At 46.1% G+C, this 13,928-nt stretch overlaps 1 protein-coding gene across 5 annotated transcripts in view; it reads left to right on the forward strand.

Moving 5' to 3' along the window:
* The window catches only part of PFKP (phosphofructokinase, platelet), a 248,576-nt gene that overhangs the window by 132,688 nt on the left and 101,960 nt on the right, over positions 1-13,928 (forward strand). For all 5 annotated transcript variants that reach the window (XM_069211197.1, XM_069211198.1, XM_069211201.1 and 2 more), the window contains exon 12: positions 12,202-12,271. In XM_069211197.1, the coding sequence (XP_069067298.1) occupies positions 12,202-12,271 (70 nt within the window). The remainder of the gene's footprint in view (positions 1-12,201; positions 12,272-13,928) is intronic.

Raw genomic sequence — 13,928 nt, forward strand, 5'->3', positions numbered from 1 at the left:
ACACTGTAATCTACATTGCTGCTAAATTTCACATACATTTGTATGCCATGCACTGTACGCCACTCCACAGAACGCAATTCCACTCTACTCCCCTCTCCACCTCCTTTGTACAACACTTCACTCTATGCTCCTTCACTCAATGCATTTAAACTGTACGCAACTTCACTGTACACTACTATACTCTACACTTTTACACTGTAGGCAGGTCCACTCTATACCACTCCAGTCTACGTCACTCCACTGTACACCACTCCACTGGACACTACTCCACTAAACGATATTCCACTGTACGCCATTCCACTGTATGGTACTCCATTCTTCCACTGAATGCCACTACACTCTACAACATACTCTCTTCCATCAGACCTAGCTCCTGATATATGCCACTCCAATGTAATCCATTACACTTTACCCCACTCACTGTATGCCAGTCCAGTCTACACATCTCCACTGTATGCCACTCCACTGTACACTACTCCACTGTACACTACTCCACTATACACTATTACACTCTATGCCGCTCCACTGTACAACCTCCACTGTATGCCACTCCATTCTATGCTATTACACTGTACACAACTCCAATCTGTGCCAGTCACACTATGCAATTACACTGCGTGTATCTCTACTCTAGGCCACTTCAGTGTATGCCACCCCACTGTATCCCAGACTGCTATACACTTCTCCAGTATATACTATTCCACTTTATGCCATTCTCTGTGCTATTCCACTGTCTGCCACTACACTGTATGCTACTCCATTCTATGCCATCCCAGTGTATGCCTCTCACTCCATTCTCCGCTAATCTATGGGACGCTACTCTAGTGTACGCTACTCCACTGTATGCTATTACACTCTAACACCACTTCACTGTACACACCTGCATTGTTCGCCACTCCACTATATGCTACTCCACTCTACGTCTCTCCAGTGTACACCACTCTCCTCTATGCCACTCCATTCTACTGAACTATATACTATTTCACTCTACCCGACTCCATTGTACTCCTCTCTACACGACTCCACTCTATGCCACTTCACTCTACCCTATTACACTGTATGCATCTTCACTGTACACTACTATACTCTACGCTTTTACACTGTATGCACCTCCACTCTTTATCACTCCAGTCTACATCACTCCACTGGACACTACTCCACTAAACGCTATTCCACTGTACGCTATTCCACTGTACGCCATTCCACTGTATGCCATTCCACTGTTCCACTGTATGGCACTGAACTCTAAAACACCCCATTGGGCGCTACACGATGGATGCCACTCCACTGTATGGTACTGCACTCCATGACACTCCAGTGTTTGGCACAGCATGCTATGCTACTTTATTGTACTCTATTCCATCAGAACCCATTCCCAATATATGCAACTCCAATGTAATCAATAACACGCTATCCCACTCCACTGTACGCTAGTCCATCTACACATCTCCACTGTATGCTACTCCATTGTACTCTACTCCACTATTCACTATTACACTCTGTGCCACTTTATTGTACAACACTCCACTCTACTGTCTTACACTGTACACAACTCCACTCTGTGCCAGTCACACTACGCTATTACACTGTACGCAACTCTACTCTAGGCCACTTCAGTGTATGCCAGTCTGCCGTACACTACTCCGGTATATGCTATTCCACTCTATGCCATTCCACTGTACCCACCTCCACTCTGTGCTATTCCACTGTATGCCACTCTACTGTATGTTATTTCACTGTATGCTACTCCATTCTATGCCACACCAGTGTATGTCTCTCCACTCAATTCTACGCTATTCTGTGGGACGCTACTCCAGTGTATGCCACTCCACTGTATACTATCATGCTCTACCACACTCCATTGTATGCTATTCCATTCGACACCACTTTACTGTACGCCACTATTCTGTACTCTACTCCACTATATACCATTCCGCTCTTTGCCACTCCACTGTACACCAAAACACTACACGCTATTCCACTATATGCCACCCCACTATATGCGACTCCACTCTACGTCACTCCAGTGTACACCACTCTCCTCTATGCCACTCCATTCTACACAACTCCACTACATACTATAACATTTTACCCCACTCCATAGTACTCCACTCCAGTCTACACCACTCCACTCTACGCCACTCCACTCTACGCTATTCCACTGTGCGCCATTATACTCTACACCACTTCACTGTACTTCACTCTGTGCTATTCTACTGTACACAACTCCCCTCTGCTCTGTACGCAACGTCAATCTTTTCTACGCTACTGTATGGCATCCCAATCTATCCCACTTGCCACTCCACTGTATGCTATTACACACTACCCTACCCCAAAATTCACCACACCACACCATTCTACTCTACTCCACTGTATGCCACCCCACTGTATGCTGCTCCACTCTAGGCCACTCCAGTGTACTCTCCTCCTCTCCATATACCTCCACTCTACAAACCTCTACTACATACTGTGCCACTCTACTAGACTTCCCTCTATCCCCGTACACTCCACTGTCCAGATTTCTATTTACATCTATGCCTGTACACTCTAAAATACAACACTCTACTCCACTCTACAGCAGTTTCCAACATTGTATAATACAGCACTTCACTCTAATGTATGAGATGCCAATCCAGTTTGTTTCCTTAACTTTACGCTGAACTACTTCAATGTACGCCACTCTGTGCTAATCCACTGTACCCTACTCCAGTCTATGCCACTCCACTGTATGCCACCCCACTCTATGCCACTCTACTCTTCTACACTCCACTGTGCAGTATTCAACTGTATGCTACACCACTTTACGGTAATCCACTCTATGCTATAACAGTGTAAGCCACTTCTTTCTACACCTCTGCACTATATGACACTCTCCTCCACTCTATATAACTCCACTCTATAAAAGTATACCACACTTTATGACACTCTACTCCAGTCTATCCCTTTACATTCCATTGTCCAGCTCCATTCTCTATTCTACTACTATGCCGTTGTACAACACCATACAACGCTTATGACACAGCACTCCACTCTACCACATGGGACCTCACTCCAATTTATAACAGTTTACTACCAAAGCTACGCCACTACACACCACTCCATGTCACTCTACTCTATGACACAACAATACATTCTATTGTACTTTGTTCCGAACAATTCTACTCCACTGTATGAGACCTTACCTCACTCTATACTACTATATAACCATCCACTCTACGCAGCTTCACAATTTGACACACTTTATGCAACTCCACTGTACAACTCTCTACTACACTGTATGACAATCTCTGACACTTTACTCCTGTCTATACCCCTACACACCAGTGTACAACACTGAACTATATGTATGCCACTGTAGACCACTGTACTCCACTCTATGCTACTCTGCGATACTCTAGTCCACTATACAACACTGTGTACAACTCTTTGTATGCCACTGCACCCCACTTTACTCCACTCTACTCTATGACACAGAATTCTGCTTTCTAGGAAAGTAGCACCTTTCTGGCATAGTTACCCCCCACTTTGTGCCTGGTGTCAGTGTGTATAGACTTTAGTACGCTGGGATCCTGCTAACCAGGACCCCAGTGTCAGTGCTCTCTCCACTAAATGTAATTGTAAGGTAACTTTTACACCTCACGTTTGGCATACTGGTGCACCCATGTAAGTCCCTAGTATATGGGACTTACATACCCAGGGCATTGGTACACCAGATGTCCCCCATGGGCTGCAGCATGTATTATGCCACTCATGGGGGCCCAAACAAACTGTGATTACAAGCCTGCCATTGCAGCCTTTGTGAAATGGTGGATGCACCTTTCACCCCAGATATAAGGTTTGCCCTGTATCAGGTTCACTTCACTCTGACCCTCTGAGTCACCCCTAAGGTAGACTGTTCAGTCCAAGGGCAGGGTGCATGGCTCTAAGTGTGAGGGCACACCTGCATGAGCAGAGGTGCCCCTACAAACCCCAGACTCCACTTCCTGGGCATTGTAAGCATAGGGAAGTCTTCTTAAGGTATGTAGTGGACACTGGTCAACACGAGTTGTCCAACTGGATAATGGCTTCACCAAACATAGGCATGTTTGGCATCAAACATGTTGGAATCATGCAACTACACCGATTCCAGTGGTAATTGCATTATACCAGGTACTGTTCCCCAGGGGATTCCCCTAAGTCTGCCAGTACAGCCTTGCAGGGTCTGCATGACAGCCCATGCTGCTGCCGACCCCAGACACTGTTCTGCCCTCCTGCTGCTGAGCCTAATTCGGGCAGTGGAAGTCAGAACGAAATAATTCCTGTAAGATAGAGGTGTGACCACCTCTTCATTAAAAATAGATGTCTCTGGGCTGGGGTGGGGGTGCCTCTGAGCACCACAGACTGCTTTGAAGAGCACATTTGGTGCCCTCCTTGCATAAACCAGTTTGCACCATTGCAGAAATCTTCTGTTCCCGCTCTGGTGTGAAACTACACAAAGGAGAGGGGAGTGACCATCCCCTTGTCCAGTACACAGAGGTGCACAGAGCTCTGCCAGGTGGCCACTTGCTTACGCCATGTTAGAAATAAGATGTGCAGAGGCCCCTGGGAGCATCTGACTGGTTTGTCCAGTGACATCACCGACCCCCTCTGATAGGTGAGTCACTGCAGTAAGTGTCCAACCACCTTACCAGGTTACTTAAGGGCTCCTCTGATGGTGGGACCCCAGATTCGTGTGCAAGTCTTCAGGAACCATCTGCAAGTCTCCTCTGCAAGACATCTCTGCAACCTGGACACCGGAACTGCGGCTGTTCTTCGCAGGTACCAAGAGCAAGACTGTAACCAGTAGAAGGGCTCCTACTGCAACTTTGTTTCCAAGTTCTGCAAAGACTTCTACAACTCCATGGCCGTGCATTCTCAAGAGTCACTGGGACTCTGCCTGCACTTAAGACAGCATGAAGGAATCTCTCTTGGAGTGAAGAAGTCACTACCCTGCAAATGAAGGCACCTAATCAACAATGACCGGCTTGTAGATCCTGCTGTCCCACAGACTCTTCAAGGCTCTGCAACAAAGGTAGTGGTTCTGTGGCACTCTAGAGGTCTGACCTATCTTCTTTGCAACTGGGAAGTTTGTGCTGGAGCTGCTTGGCTGGAACCCCTGTGCACCGTGTCTGCTTGTCGTTGGCAAGGCTTGTTGGCTCTTCAGTCCAAAAACCTACTAGCTCCAAGAAGCCCCAGCCTCCAGCACTCTACAGCTCCTAGAACGACATCCTCTCTTCAACTCCTGCGACGTGGGGCTCCCTCTTTGCTGTGCTGCTGGCCTCCCTGTGACTCCCTGTGCAAGCTGCCAAAGGGTCCTGTTGGGTGCTCCACTGATTCCTGCTGGCTCTCCTGCTTGCTGAGGGCTGGCCCTGACCTACCTACCAAGGTTGGGTGACCTGAACCTTGCTGGTGCCCACAAATCCTGCAAACTCCGTGCCATGCTTCCCTGCATTTGCCAAGGCTTGTTGGTGGTCCTACTGATTGCAAACCCCTCTGCGACTCAACAACCAGCATGGAACAGCTTGTGGGCTACTCCTAGGATCTTCCTGCATCCCCTGGACTCCATAGCAGCACTTCTTCGTCCACCGTCCTACAGGAAAGCATCACCGAGAAGGGTGGGCATTGGCCTCCTGCACCGCCTAGGCACCTCGGGTGGTCTGGACTCTGTCCCCTCTCTCCTTAGGTCTTCTTCTTCCAGAATCCATGGATGGGTTCCACCGAGCTGGTCTACAGGCCACGACAGCAGCTGGACAACCAAGACCCCCCATTGCCTTCAGCAGGAGATTCTGGCACAACTACACCCCTATACACCTGGGGTCCCTGGTGTAGGAAATCCACTGTTCTGGGTACCCAGAGGTGCAGGCACTATCCAACCTACCTTGTCCCAATGGATTACCTCAGGATCCTCTCTACAAACCTCTACTACATTTTGTGCCACTCTACTAGACTTCACTCTATCGCTGTACACTCCACTGTCCAGATTTCTATTTATATCTATGCCTGTACACTCTATTATACAACACTCTACTCCACTCTACGGCAGTTTCCAACACTGTATAATACAGCACTTCACTCTAATGTATGAGATGCCAATCCAGTTTGTTTCCTTAACTTTACGCTGAACTACTTCAATGTAAAACGCGAAAACGCCAACCACGGCTCTATTGATACCGACCCGAGATTTCTACTCTGCACATGGGCGCCTTGGGAATCCTACCTACTTGTCTTTTGGGTTTTAGCACTTCCCAAATCCTAAGGGTTTTTTGATGGTAGTGTGGGTTGGTAGTAAGTCTCGCATTCCATTTTTTCAGCATATGGTTTGGTCCCCCCTAGGGGCCCATGTTATTTTAAACCTTTACTTACCTGTTACTAAGTGTGTTTTTGTATGACCAGATCTCCGGTTAGGAGATATCCCAAAGTTAGTTCTAGAGTGTTTGTTATAATAAAGAATACATATTTTTCTAACACTGGTGTGGTTCTTTCCTTTGTGTACTTCACTGACTGACCTGTGTGGTATTTGCAACCGCTTTCCACCCTCCTGGATAAGCCTTAGCTGCTCTCCACAGCTACCCTCATAAGAGCTCTGGTTATCTAGAGCCGCCTATACTATCACTAAGGGTTGCCTGGACTCAGTACAGGATGCCTCACCCACAAGTGTACATCTTATACTGAGACAGCCGCCTACATACTTCACTAACCCATTTATAACACTGTATGCCAATACACTCGACCAAATTCCATAACACTCTACTGTACTGTACGCCACTACTCCACTCTACAAAACTCGAATAGACTGAATGCCACTCTACTGTAGTCTGCATCACTTTCCAAAACTGTAAGACATGCCAATACACTGTACTGTACAAAACTGTACTACCGTTTATGACACTTTACTTGACTGTTTGCTACGCCTCTCGACTCTATTACACTCCACACCAGTACGGTGTACGACATGCCACTCTAGTCTAAACTAACCCATTCCAGAGTACTCCACTCTACTACACTTTATTTCACTGTATGCCATGGTACCATTCTCTGTTCTATGCAGCTCTATGCCACTCCACTGTCCAACACTCTACTCCATGCCGTACAACTCCACTCTGCAGCACTGTACTACACTCACTGCCATTCACTTTAGGCCACTTTACTAAACTATGTGAAGGTCGATGAGACACCTCTCAATTTCTCTCTTCAGTACATCACTCCACAATATGACACAGCACTCCACTCTATGACACTATCTTCCACAGTACTCTACGAAACTCCACTTGATGATACTCCACTCTATTACACTCTACTTTACCGTACTTAACTGTAAAACACTCTGCTTCACTCTATGACAGTCTACAACATCCTACTCTACTGTTCAACACACCAGTCCATTGTACAACTTGCTGCTCCAGTCTACAATACTTGACTTCATTATATGAGAAACCATGCACCTACATTACAAAGAAGAAGTTACTTACCTTCGGTAACAAATGATCTGGTAGAGACATATTCTAATTGCAGATTCCTTACCTTAGATTTTCCCCCAGGCAACAGTCTAGATGCAGAGATTTTTCTTTGAGCAGTACCCCTGTGCGCCGTCAGGTGGCATTGGTCAACTCCTCGTCCGTCCTTGGCATTGTGGTTGCCCTATATGACATCACGGGTGGTATATAGGCACCACTCCAGCATGCTGATGTCAGTTTCTTTTCACGACTTTCGACGCCAGACGTGCAGAGCCATCAAGATCACTGACCCTGGTGCAACAGAATTAAGGCCCTGACAGGGAAGGCCCTATGACTAGAAATCAGTTTGCAGAATGGGGAGGATGGGTGGGTCAGTAAGGAATCTGCAACTAGAATATGTCACTACCAGATAATTAGTTACTGAAGGTAAGTAACTTGTTCATCTGATAGAGATTTCTAGTTGCAAAGTCTTTGCCTTAGAATAGATACCCTAGCAATACCATCCACGGAGGAGGGTCTGCAAACCAAGGAAGTCCTGCAGGACTGACCGAGCAGAGAACCTTACCTTTGGACCTGACTGTCCAGGCAGTAGTGTTTGGTAAGTGTGCAAGGACGCCCACTTTGCTGCTTGACAGATGTTCAGGACTGGAACTTTGTGTGCTAATGCAGTGGTTACAGCTGTTGCTCTTGTAGAGTGAGCGAGTAAGCCCTTCAGAGGTTGCTTTTTAGCCAATGCATAGTACATTTTAATGCAAAGAACAACCCATCTATAGATGGTTCTCTTCTGTACAGCCCAACCTTTCTTCCCACCCACAGAACCCACAAAGAGTTGATCATCCACCCGGAAATCTTTTGTGTAAGACCAAGAGTGAACGCCAACGCTCTTTTTGGGTACAGGTGGTGGAATCTCTACTCTTTGTTGGAAGGAAAAAGGGTGTGCAAAAATTAGGCAGGGAGATGGACTGGCCAATGTGAAAGCGCATGACTACCTTAGGTAGAAAGGAAGCCCTGGTACGAAGCACCACCTTGTCAGGTTGGATGGAGATGTAAGATGGCTTAATGGAAAGCCTGCAGCTCACTCACTCTGTGGGCAGAGGTGATAGCTACAAAGAAGACTGTTCTCAGAGTAAGCAGGCGAACTGGGCAGTTGTGAAGTGGCTCAAAGGGAGCACACATCAGAAAAGTAAGAACTGAGTTCAAATTTCATTGTGCATGATGAGCAGAGAAGGAGGAACTAGATGGGTAAGACCATGGTAGATTGAAAATGCTTGTTAGCTACCACAAACCTCAAGTAACGTCTGTGGGCAGGCAGGACAGGACAATGGAACTCTTCCTGCAAGTCCAACACTATCATCCAGTCTCCTGGGCCCAGGGCAGAAAGGACCTGAGCCAGAGTGAGCATTTTGAACTTCTCCTTTATGGGGGAGAGATTGAGGGACCAAAGATCTAGGATAGGGCAGAGGCCCTTGTCCTTCTTGGGCACCAGAAAGTAGCAGGATTAACAACCACAACTGACTTCTGGCAAAGGGACGCTCTCTATGGCTCCCTTGGCCAAGAGAGCTGTTACCTCCTTGCAGAGAATTGCCAGGTTATCCTCCGTCATCCCAACGTAGGATGGTGACATGGATGGAGGGGTGGACTCGAAGAGGAGGTAGTAGCCTCTTGGACTATTTGAAAAACCCACCTGTCTGATGTGACTGTGTGCCAGTGGGGCAGGTGATGGTGAATGCTGCTGCCCACTGGTCCTTGTTGGGGAAGCGTCACTCTGGGAAGGTTTGGAGGCTGAGGTTTTATGTTGAACCAGCTAGACCACTGGCTCCCTGATCCATGTGGATGCTGGATCGTACATCCCCGGCCATGCTAAGGCTTGGCAGCTTGTGCAGCACGATGGCTAGCAGGTATCGGACTTGGCCGGGCACCCCTTTTGTAACCACAAAAGGGGCCAAAAGCAGACTGAGGGAGGTGGGTGGCAACTGCAAGGCTAAGGACCGGGCCGAGGCCCGGTACTCCTTAAAGCACTCAAGCACCAAGTCTGCTTTGTCTCCAGAGAGAAGGGTGCCATCAAAGGGCATGTCCATCAGTGTGGATTAGACATTCCTTGAAAAGCTAGATGTCCTTAACTAGGTATGGCACCTCAAGGCCACTGTCAAAGCAACTGATTTGCCTAGAGAGTCAGTCATATCCAGCCCACATCTAATCCTGAACTTAGCTGCATCCCTCCCATCAGCAACAACTTGGGAGAGAATAGCGCGGGCCTCCACCGGGACCTGTGGCCTCACTTGCACGACCATGTCCCATAAAGTATGGGTGTAACAGCTGAAAAGGCATGCAGTGTTTACAGACCCCAATGTCAGGCTGGAGGAAGAAAACAGCTTCTTCCCAAGGTGATCCAACCTCCTGGATTCCCTATCCAGGGGTGCGGAAGGGAACGTGCCATGAGATGTTGAGGCTTGGATAACCAAGCTCGCAGAGGTAGGGTGTTGGGGCAGGAAAGCCGGGTCGTTAGGCGCACGCCTATGGCAATGGGCTATTGTCCTGTTCACAGAAGCTCCAATGCTGGGTTTGGACCAGGTCCCCAGCAGTACATCAGAGATGGCTTCATTTAAGGGCAAAAGGGGTTCTGATGTAGAAGCCCCAGGCTGAAGCTTCTCAGTCAGGTTAGTCCTGACAGCCAGCAAAGGCAGCTCGAGGCCCAAGACATCGGCCACTCTCCGCACTACCATGGAATAAAATGCCCCCTCCTCCATAGCCACGGTATGGGTAGAAAGCATACCAGTGTCAGGCGAGGTATCCAGACCACTGGCTTCACCCATTTCCTGAGCCCTGTCCATTGGGTCTAAAGCTGGTTTTCTAGACAGTCCAGTGACCACTCCATACTCTCACCAAACTCATACCCATAAGAATAAGGGTCAGCATCCGACCTAGGGAGCAAGGTCTCTCACAAAGTGAGAATCAGTATCAAGAGACGTCGATCTGGCTCCGTATTGGGGTCGGCAACGAGTATGAGATCGACGACGCCCGTAGCCCTTGGTGGCACCAGGAGCGTCAACGCCAGAACCGTTGTCAAGGAAGGTCACAGAGGTATGACCACTGCCGTTTCAGATCCGGAAATGGATCCCTGGATGCCCAGAGCCTAAGCTGAAACCCCTGGTGCCGAACCTGAAAGGGTCCTTGCAGGGCCCAAAGGTGCTCCGACAGAGGCAGACTGCCCAAAGATGAGGCGTAGGGCCTTGTAAAATTCCTTCAAATGGGCAGGGGTGGCTGAGGCTCCTGCCAACTCAGGGAGGTGCACAACTGACCCAGAAGCCGTCTCCGAGGACGGAGGCCAAGAGCAAAGTCTCCGGCTTCGCGTTGTCCGACCGACAGGGTGAAGTCGAAGATTGCTTGTGCTTTTTTCACTTCTTCTTGTGCTTACCTGAGTGTCCCGATGATTTTCAGTGGGATGACGAATTGTGAGGGCTCCGCGAGCGTTCTCAGAACTTTCCTCTCGACTGAGACTGTGAGCGATGTGGAGCTGGGCCGCGAGTAGCTTTCGTGACCTTTCCCTCAAAGCCTTCGAGTTCATGGCCTAGCACTCGAAGCACGACTTTGGATTGTGATCATGCTCCAAGCACCAAAGGCACACGAGGTGCAGATCCATCACAGAGATTATCCTGTGACAGGAGTCGCAGGGCTGGGAGCCAGTCTTCCGCAACAACATCCTGAATGCACCAAGAAGTAAAAACGTCAACAAAAGGTCGAAAGGATTGTCAAAAAGCGACTGCAGGGGTAGCTCTCTTCGGATCTGTGCATAGGCTTTTGCGGAAAGAAAAGAACTAACTTCAGTGCGTTGGAGTGGCACCTGTATATGACCCACAATGTCAAACCCGGCGACCACGATTCCAACAACGGACACAGAGTCAACAATGCCACCTGACAGCGGAGGAGTACTGCTCCAAGAAAAATCTCTGGATCCAGACTGACACCCGGGGGAAATTCTAAGGTACGGAATCTGCAACTAGAAGTCTCTATCAGCTACACTTTACTACACTGTACGATATGCCACTACATTCTACTCTACTCCACTCTATTCCAATCTACAATACTCCACTGTGTGACAACAGGCTTTACAGCACTCTCCTCCACTGTACTGTACAATGCTCCACATAACAACTCTTCACTCGCAACACTGGAGTCTATGATTAGAAACACATTATTATTAGATTTTGTTTAAAAAAGACATTCAATGAAAAAAACAAAGATTAAATCTTAGTTATATTTAGGAAAACTTGTTCCCCATTAACCAAGCTTAAAAGACACAAATTTTAAAAATTCTAAAGTTATAGTTATAACTTTCATTTACAATTTTGCTTCCACCTTCAAATTAACATAAGTAGCACACATCATTAAACACTGTTTCAGCTCACTAACCAGACAACAATAACTATAATCCACCACTCTACCATGCACTGTTGTGATGTAGTATGCAAGGGTATAAACAGTTCATGGAAAAAGCACGAGTTATAGGTAATGTAGTATGGCAAGTGAGGTGACAACACTGTGTTGGGAGGTGCGCGATGTAGTAAGGGACATTAACTTATGCTCTACCCCGCATGATTTCTAGGCCCTAGTCATCATTCAAGCATGAGTTTTCTAGCTAAGACATATTTTCACAATATATCTAAGTTGGGCATATGCTTATCTGCATGGGAGCCAGTAAATACAGTACAACTGTTTTTATTCTTTTCAGGAGCTTTGAAAACAACCTTAATACTTACAAACTGCTGTCTCATAAAAAAACTCACTCACAGCTTCCAAAGGTAAGTTATGCAGTATGATTCTTAAAAGTTAACACACAGTAGGCATGCATAGTTATATTGTAATATTCATTTCCATCCGTGTGTAATAATGCATGTAATTTATGTACAGTGTTGGGACAGTATTTTCTCTGTCATTTATTGTGTGCTCATATTAACTTTACAGTCAGTGTAATAACACCTTTCTAGTGTAATTGTGACTGTCAGTGCTATACATGATGTTTCTACTGTATAGACCTCATTGTATTCTATATTGGACAAACTGTCTCAAAATGATGCTTGCTTTCTACATTAGTATTTATAAAACATATTACTTGTTTATATTCATTAAAAATCAACAATGTTCTTTGCTGCTTACATTGCTTTGCTGCAGGTTGGTGTGCATTACCCTGTACACAATTATTTGACTGGGTTAAAGGGACTGTTTACATAAGAAACTGAATGTAGCCTACAATTTGTATGTAACTGTTTACTCCAATTGGCTGCATGCTATTTTCAAAACATCTAGATACAGAGGTGCTCTTGGGAGTGTTCTGAAATGTACTTCTTTATTCCAAACTCATTGTCATTCTCTGCTGTGGTATCATTTTAAAACTTTACACAGAGTTGCATTCCACCTGAATTTGTAATTTTAGTAATGATTCTCTGTCTGAATGTATGAAGCATATACAATTTATAGAAACATGCCAAGAAGTAAACGTTTTTCCTGAACCTGGAACTCTGCAAGATCTGGAAGGAGCATACCAAAACCCAAGCCATATAGGCTTGTGAATTCTTTATTTAAAGTGTACATCAACCCTCCTTCTTCAGGATAATACATAGTCCCATGAAACTAATTGATAGAATTCTGATTTAGGGATTAATGCCCACCTTGACCCAAAATGGTGTGGTAACATCTCAAACCCCTCTGAGTCTCACTACATTCTTTCTTAAAACATTAAAACAAAATATTCCCCCCCCCCCATTGAAACAATAGTAGTCTACAACAGTTGGAAGTAATGTTTATCCCTTTTTTTGTGTGGACTCTCCGTGTCCTTTTGGGAGGCATGCATTGCCCAATCAAAGCTGAATGAACTCCAGTCTAATAGAAACAACAGATAGAAGACCATGAGGCCTTATAGCCTATAGCATCAACACACACACACAAAAAGGTACCTCATACAGTACCATGATCAGAAAGATGTTTCTGTCAAAAGGTGTGATTTACTTCTGAATTTATAAAATACAAGGGAAAATGTTGTACTGTTAATTCATAAGATTTCACAAACTTTGCATCAACTGTGTATTTGAAGTGAGGCTTACTGTTTCAATTGTCTTTAACATTTACTGACACAGCACTTAGTCCCGCACTAATGAAAATAATGCGAGAGCAAAAGGGAAGTTATCTTGTAAAAATGCCCTTCCAAATACATGCAAATAGTAATCTGTGTAAAAATATGAAAACGTTCTGAGCCCAGGGTGAACTGTAGAATTTGACCAGGTTATTGCCTTAACTTTAGCAGATCTATTTTAAAGAGTTTGTTCTTTTGTTCAGTTATCTCAAACATGTTTCTAGTAGGAGCATGTCCATGTTGTACCCACAATATGAATAGAAATTGCCTATGTGCAGCTATTAGAACTTTGTTAATTTTTCAGAAAGGCTGACTTTAGAATTTTTGTA

This window comes from Pleurodeles waltl, chromosome 10 (genome assembly GCF_031143425.1).
Source record: "Pleurodeles waltl isolate 20211129_DDA chromosome 10, aPleWal1.hap1.20221129, whole genome shotgun sequence".
NCBI lineage: Eukaryota > Metazoa > Chordata > Amphibia > Caudata > Salamandridae > Pleurodeles > Pleurodeles waltl.